At 40.5% G+C, this 13210-nt stretch overlaps 2 protein-coding genes and 1 non-coding gene across 15 annotated transcripts in view; 2 read left to right on the top strand and 1 right to left on the bottom strand.

Annotated features, from left to right (window-relative positions):
* The window catches only part of LOC124298949 (sodium-independent sulfate anion transporter-like), a 23773-nt gene extending 21711 nt beyond the window's left edge, over positions 1 to 2062 (bottom strand). Inside the window, exon 1 of the mRNA XM_046751669.1 lies at positions 1836 to 2062. The gene's annotated coding sequence lies outside the window, so the exon portion shown is untranslated. The remainder of the gene's footprint in view (positions 1 to 1835) is intronic.
* LOC124298950 (sodium-independent sulfate anion transporter-like) overlaps positions 1 to 12610 on the top strand; it is a 14722-nt gene extending 2112 nt beyond the window's left edge. The window contains exons 1-10 of one of the 13 annotated variants that reach the window (XM_046751670.1): positions 124 to 358; positions 5928 to 6023; positions 7684 to 7871; positions 8137 to 8274; positions 8465 to 8743; positions 9605 to 9914; positions 10000 to 10302; positions 10897 to 11131; positions 11739 to 11977; positions 12317 to 12610. In XM_046751670.1, the coding sequence (XP_046607626.1) occupies positions 304 to 358; positions 5928 to 6023; positions 7684 to 7871; positions 8137 to 8274; positions 8465 to 8743; positions 9605 to 9914; positions 10000 to 10302; positions 10897 to 11131; positions 11739 to 11977; positions 12317 to 12345 (1872 nt within the window). In that variant the 5' untranslated portion in view covers positions 124 to 303 and the 3' untranslated portion in view covers positions 12346 to 12610. Of the gene's footprint in view, positions 1 to 123; positions 359 to 3604; positions 3681 to 4182; positions 4202 to 4682; positions 4821 to 5927; positions 6024 to 6201; positions 6414 to 6778; positions 6816 to 6842; positions 7164 to 7683; positions 7872 to 8136; positions 8275 to 8464; positions 8744 to 9604; positions 9915 to 9999; positions 10303 to 10896; positions 11132 to 11738; positions 11978 to 12316 lie in introns of those variants that run through there. The other 12 variants (XM_046751671.1, XM_046751674.1, XM_046751672.1 and 9 more) reach the window with 12 other exon arrangements.
* Trnas-aga (transfer RNA serine (anticodon AGA)) lies at positions 624 to 705 on the top strand. Its single transcript has one exon. It is a non-coding gene; the product is annotated as a tRNA-Ser (tRNA).
* Positions 12611 to 13210: the final 600 nt, after the last annotated feature.

Consider the following 13210-nt stretch of genomic DNA (forward strand, 5'->3'; position numbering starts at 1 on the left):
TGCTTTGTTCCCCACCTCGTGAATTCTGATCATCACATCGCGGGGGTCAGATAAGAACTGGCAATGAACTAAATATTGCATTGTATTCATTGCAAGGCGAATATACGTATAGCATATACCAACAGATGCATCCGAGAGTCTAGAGTACAATGTACCCGTCGTCGGCTGCTCGTTTACACCTGCGGTGCTGATCAGTTTTCGCATGATAATAATATTAGTAATAGTAATAGTAATAATAACAACAACAACAACAACAAAAATTACTTCGCTCGCTCCGTACTGTCTATCGATTTCCGTAACAACATGCCGTCTTCGGATGTACGATTAGAAAATGATGGGGAACCTTCGCCATTGCTCCGTGAGTACATGCTCCGTATGATTTAATTTATAGCAATAACAATGTTGAGATACGACGGTTGCATGTAAATATTATCTTGTAATTGTGACACGTTGAGTCACGTGTGAATGATATATATTTTGTTAACCTGCTCGAGGTATCGCTCGAACGCGTTAGAAATTGCGTGGCAAAGATGAGAGGTGAAGAAATTTATTATCGTCAAGCTAGTCATTTGTTTTGCAATTTGTTTGAATAAGTAACTTGATAAATAAACAACGTTCAATCAGCAGTCGTGGCCGAGTGGTTAAGGCGTCTGACTAGAAATCAGATTCCCTCTGGGAGCGTAGGTTCGAGTCCTACCGACTGCGAATGACTTTTTTAACATTCTTTTTCCCCCAAAATTCCCCTAGGATCGGAACGCTGGTCAAACTCAATTTTTGCGCATCTAGTTCCGAATATATTTTGGTAATTTTTCAACTTTACATTGTACGCGACACGTAATATACCTAGGATACGGATAATTGTTATGGTGGGGATTCTTTCGTTCATTTGTTTATTTTTCAATTCAAATTTATGCCGCTTTCTCAAGTCGCGACAATCCGTTTCTGGTATAAATCGTTCTACCCCCGGACGGAGACAAAAGAGGGTTTTAAAGAACCGAATGAATAAGTTAGAATAATATTAACGGTCGAGTAGATACTCGAATAATTTGTCTGTATAAGGTATAATATACGAAGAGATTAAGCATTCAAATGACCGGGTTTAGCCCGGAGTGCTTCAGGGAATAACGAGTTAACGATTATTGCGATATACATGCGAACGATTTAATTCAGCAGGTCAGTTGAAGATCCGGGATCGGTAAAGGAGCTCAGCTCTCTGGCTCTTTTTGTAATAATTTGTTATACATTACATCATACATTTGCGCTGATGATTTGTTACGCGGAAGAATTCTAACGTCACGTATAACACGGGGCAACAAAAAACAAATTATTTTTCGAGTTTATAAATAAATAAATAAATTTTGATTCTTTACATCGAATAATACCCAAAATCTTCATTTATTAGTCATAAAGTTTGCTTTTATCTTTGTTAGCTATGAACCAAAAACTTCAATACCTATTTATTAACATAAAAAAGACAAAAGCAAACTTTACAAGTAATAAACGAAGATTTTGGTTATCATTCGATTCGTAGAATGAAAATTTATATATTCAAATATTAACACGTGATTAATTATTATTTTTGAATAAAAGTGATTTAAATTCAAAACTGAAATTTGTTTAGTTGCTATTTACAATAAATGTTTGAGAAAATAGATAATTTTTCTTAAAATCCTAAATATGGTTCTAATTTTTACAAAAGCAAACCTAATTTAATAAAAATATTTTTTTCTTTATCAGTTACGTGTAAGAAATGAAAATTTGACATCTGTAAACGATACTTAAAATTCTTATTGATCGGTGATAATACCTAACTTGTGGGTATTTATTACACTTACCAAAGCCAAACTCGAGCTGTTTATACACATGATATTCCAGGAGCCGGCTGCTTATCAAATATATCATCTGCCGATTGTCGGATTCGTTTATCCCTCTAATTTTTCTTCTACTCCTCCTCTCTACTTCCTCCCCTTTTCTTATGATCGATCAAAAACGAGAAACCGAGGAGAGAGACAGCCGTGACATTGACCAGTAGCGATACTGTCCACAATTAATAACTCGGTAGTACTGAATAGGTGTGTAGGTATAACAATACTACACAACAATCTCTGCAGGAGCCGTGGCTTTCCATCCGCGTTCTCCATGGATGGAGGCATTCTATTGTAACCCAACGTAGGTAGATACACCGCGGTAAATAGACCAATAAGATATCGCTGTTGGGTTATTCGAAGCTATCGCTAGCTGCATAGGAGTCGGGTACCCACACCTGTGAAGTAAACGCTTCGTCGACCACAATCGAATAAATATTTATCTCCTGCACCGTTGACATTGCATTCTTATCATTCCATCAAGTGTCGTAAAACTCTATACGTCACGACTCGATTCCGCAGGATCAGGATGAGTGACGACCGACCCTCGCCGTTATTGTACCCAAGGATCCATCGATCCTTAGGTCTCGTCAATCTATGCGGTTGTATAAAATTGTACTCGTGGAGTGGAACTCTCTGCACATTTCCCGATCAAATTATCATAGATCGATCTATACGTAAATAAGTTTAACGTACACGCGATTCGCTACGTAACTTTGATATTGCAAACGTGACTGCCAGGCCAAGTTGATTTTATTGATCGATGAAAAGAAATATATCAGACGACTGAATACCGATATCCACATCGTTGTGCGCTATCCTTCGATCCGTTCTTTGTCCAAAGGAAATCGCAGGGACTCCAACAGCGATGAATATTGATAAGTTGCTTCTGGTTCTAGACCAGTATTACGTGCGCCTTGATCTAGGCGCTGATTAGCCTCGAGTGTGCATAATATTGAACACACGGTGTGTAGAATGGAACAGGATTTACCGTAGGGATCTATCGGAAATCTGACCTTATATTTCAGGCGAACGTTCATTAGCTGCTGCTGAGGCTCCATTTGATGTATGGTCGTTGATTCTCAGCAGGATTTTACACCGCGAGAGGTTTATAATAATAGCCCTCGGTGTCCGAAGCGGTGCTCAAGGACTGTACAACGACAAGTTGTAAATATATATATATGTATACATGCCTTTATGCAACGCTCGAATGGATCGCTTTGTTCGTACTTTGCGAATATCAACCTGAAGTAGAATGGAATCGAAGAAAGGATATTCCAGCTGTTTGGAATAGAGCGGTGAGCAGTTTTGCAGACCCGAGATGCGAAATGTTCCGTCCGTGAAAAGTGGACTTGGAGTAATACCGATCGACTCGTGCCTACTCGTTATACTGTTTCGAGACTTTCTATGAGAGGAATCGGTCAATCAGATCTACTACCTATATTCAGAAACGGACCATGCCTCATTTCCACCGAGTGAACAGTCCTCGTTCCAATTTTTTTTTATTTTCTCGAAACGAGTATAACTGTTGCATCAGGGTTAAGAGCCAAGTATAGCGTGACGCAGCGGTGTCACGTTTGGGATGAGATAAGGTATTATACAGATCCGTACGTATAATAATATAATCTGTGGTTATAGACGTAGAGACGTTAGAGCGAGCATAAAAAATCATTATCAGCTTTACAGACTCTTGTTTGTTGCATGTTTATAATCCGTTCTCATGACTGCACTCTGCCGAACGTCAATCGAAGTGTCGTACTATGATCGTAACATATCAGCAGAGCGTTCTCGTCTTACACACCTAATTACACACGAGTAAGTGTTCAGAATTATATTAATATCGATCGCTTATCGATATTAAAACAGTGTGTTGTTAAACTGTAACCAGTTTTCTAAACTGTTATAAAATTAATACGTCTCAGAAATAGAAAAAAAGAAACAACATTTTTCTTTGATGAAAAATTATCGATCAATTTGTCAGTTTCATTACAGTTTCGAGTTTTCATTTTATCCTGTATACAACTGGATGAAATTTCAACTTAAATGTCTGTACAATACATTGAACATGTAACAATTATCTAATTCTCGTGAGGTTGAAAGAAATAAACTTGTAGAGATATCAATGATTTCATTTTTTCTTTTATCGCCTGTAATCGAATCGTGTCAATTCTTTTTTTATTTTCTTTCGTTTTACTCTTTCAAATATTACACCGGAGAAGAGAGAGGGAAAGGTTTCCGGTTATAAATTAATACTACTTCCGGCGTGAGTGATTCGTGCAAAGCAAACCTTGTATAATGTATCTCGAGTAAATTACAACGTTTCGTTTCCGCGGATGGTAAGTGAAATAATGTACGACACATACTAACTTGCAATATGTACAATAAGTACACGGCATTAAAATTACGCAACGTGATCATTTCTCATAATTTGCACTATTGCCAGTCCGTATAATGACAATTCACGGCGTATCCAGCCAACGTGAATCCTATATTATAATATACCGTGCCCCGTATATATAACCACGTCGATATCTTCTTTAGCTGCTGGATATTTCAAGTAAAATTCAACAATTCACGAGAGTGGATAGAAACATACTTGTATCAGTGTCTCGTCAGCTTTCTTGCGCGCAAAAACGGATGATCGCGGATCGATGCAACATTCGGCATCGGCATCTGTTTAAATTACAAATATTTGAAAAGTGATCGTCGTATCGCAACACACCTGAAACGCGAAAAACACGACCTTGATAATAAAATCCATTTATACATGTAAAGAATAGCGATCGCTATTCCTATGATTATATAATATAATATAATATAATATTATTTGGCTGGAGGAGACGAGGAATTTTGCAGTGTATGCTTTTAATGCGTTTTAACCGTCGTGTGCTGCACGAGTTAGTGCTACGGAATATAAGTCCCGGTAAACTATGTCCTACTATGCAGTTCCCACTCGTGAGTATTAAATACGGACAGAAAAAAACCGCCTACGTTGATAACGATAGGAAAAGCAAAAGTGTGATGAAAGAAAAGAAAAAAAAAAAAAAAAACAGAAAGGAAATTGACGTAGTCAATGCGCGGCGTGTTTTCAGTAACAACAATTGTTAATTTCTCTTCTTCGACACCTCGACGTTTACTCTCGGTGCAGAATATCGTCGATATTGTTATACGTGTACCAGTATCTGACAATTATTACCGTACTCACTCCGTTTTAGGAAATAATTACAGCCTATTGCGTAGAATGAATTAATTATAATCTCGAGATTGAGAATCCACATTGCAGTGATTTATGACGTTCTAATTATTTGACACATTAATTTCAATTCTAAACGTCAAAACTCACCGCACGGTAATTGCAAGTGAACTAAATTTCGCATAAATAACGTTGAATAATAATTTTTGTTTTTAACCGGTGTGTAATCCGAGTATCAAAAAACACGACTTTTAAAATCATGCGAACGTTGTATTTATTAATCCCTCTATAAAAACGCGCAGTAGGTCAATTTCGTACAGATTATCCTCCGTCTTCATTTTTTTTTGATTATTTCGTTTTTTTTTTTTTTTGTTGTCGAATGTTAACACCCACATGTATGTATACAATGTACGTTCCTCAATGAGAATGATAACTCGACTGCGGCCCGCTCGAGTCTTTGCAGAGTATAATAATGTAATAAAATAAACCGGCTGTATGTAATCTAAGTTTATCTCTAGTTCAGTCAACCACGTCACAAAAAATTTCGGCGCCCTCTCCTTATCGACAAGTTTTGTTTCTGTTCTTCCTTCTCCCTCTCCTTCGGTATTCCGTCTGAACGTATTTTCGTTTCTAATCGCATATATAAAGTTAGCCCCAAGTCATGGCGTTGATTATCGGTTGATTATAGTCGTATTGAAGTTCTACCCAAACCGCGAGGAAACTGATATAAAGCAGACAATTCAATCAATAACGAATGAATCAAAAATTGCGGTGAAACGCTGGTTAAAAAGTCTGCGTAGTAGGGACAGGAAAACAAGAAAATTAATTTTTTTTTTTTTTTTACTTCTCGATTTCACACCGCGCTGCAGGAACTGATAGGGAAATAATGGAGGAATTCAATGCTGGAATCGTATGGCCGACGAAGAGCGAGAAGACGGGGGAAAATCATCAAGCTGCGAAACTGTGTAAGTTTGGGAAGTTAATTGTCAGCGTAAATTTTACCATTACTTATAAAGCCTTCCAGTTTCTCCGCATCCCGCAGTGTTTCGCTGTTTTTGATAGATACAATTAACAGTATTTACCAGACTTTCTTTATCAGTAAAAACCTGCAAAGTCCCAGCGATAGCGACGCCACTGCTATTTCGACACTTGAGCTTCGTGGGTCAAATCTTTGTTCTTTGTAGACGAGGAATCGTACTGTCAATAGTCCAAGTGAATTCACACGGTGCGTTGCTGCCGAAGAGCTGCCGGTTTTTTCTGCGTAATTAATCTCGCCTCGTGATCGGACTTTCAAGACTTATACGCCAAGAGACCCATGAATATGCGGAAAGTTGTCGCGTCCGTCGGCGAGAAAGGTAAAGAAAAATAAAATACAGCGTAGTATTTCGATTTTTCCGACTTACGGATGAGCAGCTAAAACCCGCGGTATTCAAATTTCGAATCCCGAAGATATCCGCAATTCGAAACTCCCGCGGTTTTCAGTCGTAGAAACTGGTCTGACTGCTTTCTTTTCTCTATCGTAACGCGAATAAACGTTACGGACTTGAAAGATCTGCGTTACAGCTGCTGTTTGATTAAAATCTACGTTTGAGAAATTGTTTAGTCTTCCAGAGTGGACGGACGACTGCCGATAAAGATATAAGACTGCTGTTTTTTTTTTGTTTTTTTTTTTTATTCTCCGCTTAGTCAACCGAATTTCGCACAAGTATGAATAACAATCGTGTAATAATATCGTATGTACAAGTTTAATTTCGAAGGTTAGTTGAATAAAAAAAAAAATAAAATAAAATCCGGTGCTAAATTGTTTCTTAATTTTTTCGTTTCTTATGTGTGTTTTTTAAGTACTATATGTTTTGCTTGACGATGCGTGAATTCGGCTGGAAGGTTACAAGTGTCGTTACATATGTGTGTATAGTTATGTAGTCTCGTAGTTCGTTCGTCAGTTATAATTTCTGTGAAAAAAATAGTCAGGCTATCCGGAAGATTTATAAAGTCAGATTTGTGAGCATTGGGAGTAATAGTTTACGGTTTTGTGATCGACTGAAAATCAACGTCACACGATTATTTACACCGTAATTGGTGGGAGAAAATGCGTTTAAGTTTAAGTAAGTACACTTGATTTCATTCAGGTAATCGGAATACACGTATTCGCTGTTTTTAATAGATCAGCATTGATTAATAAAATTTTTAATCAAGCGACGACGACGATAATTCTTAATTATTGTATGTTATCGTGTTGATTTAGTAAAGTTTTATAATACACAACACCTAGGAAACTGTCCTTTATCAATTTACGATACCGCCACGGTGGAAAAGCTCCAGTTATAACTCGTGTTTGATCACAATCCGATGTTGTATCGTTGAAGCGATCTCGGAAGCTCTACCAGATTGATAAAATTACATAGATACAAAACAAGGGTCCTTTAAAATAAATTCGGATGAAGAGATAATTGGTTATTAAAGGCGATAACGGAGTTCAGATTTCTTTCTCTAATCTCGAAAGTGCTTTGTGTATTCAATCAAATTATTCACGCGCACCGCATATAACCTTCTAAATACAACGACAAATCTTAATCTTGATTCTTGATTATTGATACATGCTGCAAACCGATTTTTTTTTTTCAGGCAGGGAAATGGCGTCTCAGAAATGTGACCCGAAGGAATTGCTTCGGCGCAGGATACCGATCGTCGCATGGCTGCCACTCTACACGTGGAATAAACTATTCCAGGATGCAATGGCCGGTCTCACCGTGGGACTAACTGCGATTCCTCAGGGAATAGCTTATGCAGTTGTTGCCGGACTACCCGCTCAGGTTAGAAAGAGTGAATTACTTAACCCGACATCGATCATTTCCAAAAAGCTCCTTCAAGCTTCGCTACTTGTATGCGCCATGCCGCCATTTTGTTATTAAATTCAATGTAAAAATTGAACGATGTTCTTAAAACTATGAATACCAAAGCCCTCAAACTGAAATTGCCCCAAACGTTTTCATTTTCTTATTAAAAAAATCCTAAAAATCAGTACACCCCGTAATCATGCGTCCAGAAATGACGACTTGTTATTCGTTTCGATTTCAGTACGGACTTTACAGCGGTTTTATGGGCTGTTTCGTCTATCTGATACTCGGCGGCAGCAAGGACATCACCATAGGACCAACGGCTATCATGGCTCTTATGGTTCAATCGAGTGTCACGAAGTATGGAGCAGACGGTGCTGTGAGTATGATGTGGGAAAGTTTGTTTCACTCTACGTGGTCTCATAGTCAGTGGTTATCGACGGCGACGAATGTCACTTGTTTCGTTAATTGTCAGTGACAATTGTCAGAAAACAAGTGACACTTTACTCGGTCGGTAAGGACCGACTACAACATCCCCTTAACCGTGAATTTACGCAAATTTTAAACAGGTACTTATGTGCTTCTTGTCCGGCTGCATGATATTCCTACTTGGTATTCTCCACATGGGTTTTTTGGTGGATTTCATAAGCATGCCGGTTATATCCGGCTTCACAAACGCCGCAGCCGTAACAATCGGGTCTTCCCAGCTGAAATCATTGTTGGGAATAACGGTGAGCGGAAGTGGATTCGTCGAATCGATTGTCGGGGTATTTGAGAACATCACGGATACCAGTCTCTGGGATACTTTGCTGGGCGTTGTATCGATCCTCCTGCTTGTCGGACTCAAGGTGAGACAGCTGAAGGGTTGTCCCTTCCTTACCGTTTGCCACGTCTTAAGCGGAAGGTATCGCAGGTCAATATCTCCGACTTGATTTCTTTTGTAATACGTTATAAAAGACTGAAAACTAAGCGACGCGTATTTTTTTTTCATCCGGCATTGAACGCTTTAAGGGGGTGAAAACCACCCTACAAAGTAAGGCATGTCAAGGGATGATTTGGCAGTTTCACCCACAGGAACATAATTATTTCTTAACCAATCCAAATGGGAAAGTTTTCTCATAACGAGAAGTGAAAAGTGTGATTTTCTCAATTGAAAAAAAAAAAACTGCCCCAAACGCCCCATGACACGCCTTACTTTGGAGGGTGGTTTCACCCCCTTAAAGTGTTTAATGGCAGATGAAAAGAGAAAAGACGTATCGCTTAGTATTTAGTCTACCGTAACATATTACAGAAGAAATTAAATCGGAGAGGTCGACCTTGCAGCGTACCTTCTTTGTTAGATCGCGAGCGCTTTTCTCGTTGATCACGTACATTCTTTCTACCGTGTCTCCCGTGATGGTTTCTTTTCTTTTTTCTTTTTTACTTTTCACGACTGGAGCAAGAAACAGGCTCCGCCACAGCGACGACCCGAAACCAATTAAACGAGGGTGGCGCGGGTCGAAAAAATCGGTCATAAATTTCCAGCGCTTTCCTAACGCCGTCCGTACAACGGCCTAGTTTCAGGATCCAACAGGTGGCGTCGACGGGGTGTAAAAACGACGGACCAATTGCTAATACACAGTATTTTTTGCGCAGCCGCGTCCATAGTAGTCCAAGGATTTGATTCCCATTATCTCAAATTAACACCCCGGAATTTTTTTGCGCGGCAGAACCTTCCCGGAAATCGTAGTGGAAACTTTTGGAGGAAGACTATGTGGGTCATCTGCTTGGCGCGGAATGCCGTTGTCGTTATTCTCGCCACCCTAGTCGCCTACCTTCTCTACCTCAATGACCTCCAGCCGTTTAAACTTACCGGAAAAATTACCGAGGGCCTTCCACCCTTTGTTCCACCCCCCTTCTCGATCACCTACAACAATCAGACGAGCGATTTCCCAACAATCGTCAAGGGATTTGGGAGCAGCCTGATCTCCCTACCGCTCATAGCCGTACTCGAGAACATCGCAATCGCGAAGACCTTCGGTGAGTTGATCAAAGCTTGAATAAGATAAGCGACGGTTTACATTTCTTCAACAATTCACAATTGATATTTACACTCGCTTCCCAGCCAAGGGACGTCCCTTGGATGCCACCCAGGAAATGACCGCTCTTGGAGTCTGCAACATCCTCGGCAGCTTTTTTCGCTCCATGCCGGTTACCGGAAGCTTCACTCGGACGGCTGTCAACAATGCGTCAGGAGTCCAAACGCAAATGGGGGGCGTCGTCACCGGCGCCCTGATCCTACTGGCCTGTGGAGTCCTCACTTCGACCTTCGAGTTCATTCCAAAGTCCAGCCTCGCTGCGGTCATCATCGTCGCCATGTACTACATGCTGGATTTCGAGACGTTCAGGGTACTCTGGAGGACTAAGAGTGAGTTCGAAGCTTGCACGTTTGTTCGACTAGGTACCCGCGGATTCCTGATCCTTTGCTTCGCCATCGATCGATACTTCCGTAAAAAGTGTTCCATGTCCACCTTCAACGTTCGATCGTCTCGTTGATCAATTGTGTATACCTTTTATGTATACACCATTACACAAAAAATTGACGATCAAATGTATTTTTTACGAGGAACGTCGGCTTTTTAACGGCGTATGGCGTCGGGTCGATAAATCGATTTGTCCTAGATGTATGAGGAAGGAGGTAAACCTTTAAACGTACTTCAACCGCAAACGCATACGTTCACCTTTCCATTTCACCATTGTGGCTGAGTCTGCTATTGAAGGGTCCTCCATACTCTGTCGGCCTTAATTGTCGGCCAGTTCATTTACCAATTAGGTACCTAGATACCGGGAAATTACGGGTCAACGAGCTTTCGAATAAATTGTTCGATGTACGCGGTATTGACCGACCTCTATAATCCTGATCGCTATCGAGTAGTCCACTCGCGATTTCGAACACAGCGTTGGCTGATTAGACAGGTGAAATTGTCGCGCTGAAAAACCGGATTAAACCTCATGTTCTCAGAGATCGATTTGATGCCATTGACGGTGACGCTGGTCTCCTGTGTTTTCCTGAGCCTCGAGGACGGGATGATTATTGGAATTGTGGTAAACCTCGTGCTACTCTTATACTTTACGGCTCGTCCGGGAGTTCTGGTGCAGGAAGAAACGGTCGACGGCATCAGTATACTGATAATAACGCCGAGGCAATCCCTGAGTTTTCCAGCGGCCGAATATCTGCGGGAGCAAGTTATCTACAGGCAAGTCTTATCACATGGTCTCAATTTTGCTTATTCTTCAAAAGTACTGGAGACTATCCTTGAATTTTTCTTATGCCCTGGAAATATTATATTTTTAATGTCCTTGAATAACTTGAAAATGTCTTGTAATTCGTTACAGATTTTTTACGCGACACCATGTTTAATCTCTGTTACACTCGCTGCACTAAACGGTAGTAACAATCCCTCCGCGAACGATTAGTACGGGAAACTTTTCGAGACTTTCGTAACAAGATTCCACTCTCCGATTGTCGTACAAGTTTCAATTTTATTTCACTGAGTTCGTTCCCATTTCGACTGGATAGCATGAACTCCGTATAGCCTTGTGACTTATCCCCGGATCGGATCTCCTCTCAATTTTCAGAGCTTGCATAGAAATACCAAATATATAAGCTTGCGCTTTTCGAAATTTATACTACGATTTGAATTCACGTACGGATATCGAATCGGTGCCAAGAGGTCGGAGGTGAAGTTTCCGTAGGTTCATTCACCTCGTCGATGTTTATAATCTCGTTTCGAGAGACTAGCGATGGTTGTGATACCACGTGGTCAACTCGGCTCATGTCAACATCCACGATCTTTCACACAGGTGCAAATTGAGCGGGGAAACTCTTCCGGTTGTTCTGGATGGTCGTCACGTGTATCGCATCGACGCAACGGTAGCGAAGAATCTTAAGTACCTTCAGACCGATCTCGAGTCCAGGAATCAGATGCTGATATTCTGGAACTGGAGTCCAGAGGTTCGGCAAACCCTCGAAAGCTACGACAGCTCGCTTGCCCAACAGTTCAGAACCGCACGGACGTTGGACGGGATGTTTGTTGTCCAAGGTAATCGAACCGTTTTATAATGCGTTACGTGCAGCGTGATGAGTCCGACTTAGGACGGAGACCTCGCTTCTGACTTCTGTCCTACCCATGATAAGGAATCACTTGTTAATTCATCTACTCTACAACCATCGTCTGTTTACCGCAATGCGTTAATCAACGCTTGTGGTCAACGTTTCAGTAACTTACTGTCGGTCAGTTCGTGACATAATTCGCCCTAGAAAGCGCGCAGTTTCCAGGGTCGTTACTGTATACGCAGGATGCGGTCAGCCTCTTTTTGCGTCGTATTCGCCCTCATAGTCATTCTTAATGACTTGAATAAAATGCAGCGTTTATTTTCAGCAGAAATCAACGCGGTTCGAACGGAATGAAACGTTGCATTAACGACGATCGTGATTTAGAGAACAAAGTATTTCTGTGCAAGTGAAACCTGATTGTCAGATAAGTTCATACTTCTGTCACCTTGAAAGTTACAAGGAATAATATGGAGGCACCATGACGCACCTATCGGTCAATCAGTTTCGTGCATTTCCTACATCGCAACACGGTTCGAACTTCTAACCGATACCTAAAGTTTAATTATTGTGGTAATTGATTGTACATATTTACTAATAAAGTATCGTCTTTTGTGTTTTACCTTTATTTGTAATTTTCTTATCTTTTCGCAACTTGCAGGTTTTAGACACGGTATAAAAGTCGCTTTCCTCTTTCTTTTGGCAACCGGATTTTACATTAAGATTAAGCTGGTTCGCGGCACCCCGGATGTTCGAATTCCCCAAAAAGTATTTCACTGATTACCAAACCCAATCCTCGAGTCCTTTAAGCCTATTACTTCTGACAAGGGTGAAAGATTTTCGACTCGAAACGCCAAACCCGTACTTCTAAACCTCTCCTGAATCAGGCTTTTCGTATACAGATGTGCATGAAAGGATTTGGCGGCAATTATGCTGGTGGGCGGAGGAATGTAGATAGTTGTATCGCCTCGAGGGTTAACAAGTCACCGACGCGTATATTATCTCCATCTGAAATGCCAGTGCTTAAGTGTGTATTCCGAGATAAATCGTACAGAGGAAAGCGTCCAGACCTAATCGCGGGAAAGAGTGATTATTCACATAATTTGCCTCTTGAGTTTGTTTTCTGTCTGCGTTTGCTGGCAAATAATATGTATACCTCCAGCAGTTGATGAAAATTGCTGTATAATATTATATAAGTTGAGCATTTAGCCGTTATCATTAA

The sequence above is a fragment of the Neodiprion virginianus genome, chromosome 2 (assembly GCF_021901495.1).
Source record: "Neodiprion virginianus isolate iyNeoVirg1 chromosome 2, iyNeoVirg1.1, whole genome shotgun sequence".
NCBI classification, from domain to species: domain Eukaryota; kingdom Metazoa; phylum Arthropoda; class Insecta; order Hymenoptera; family Diprionidae; genus Neodiprion; species Neodiprion virginianus.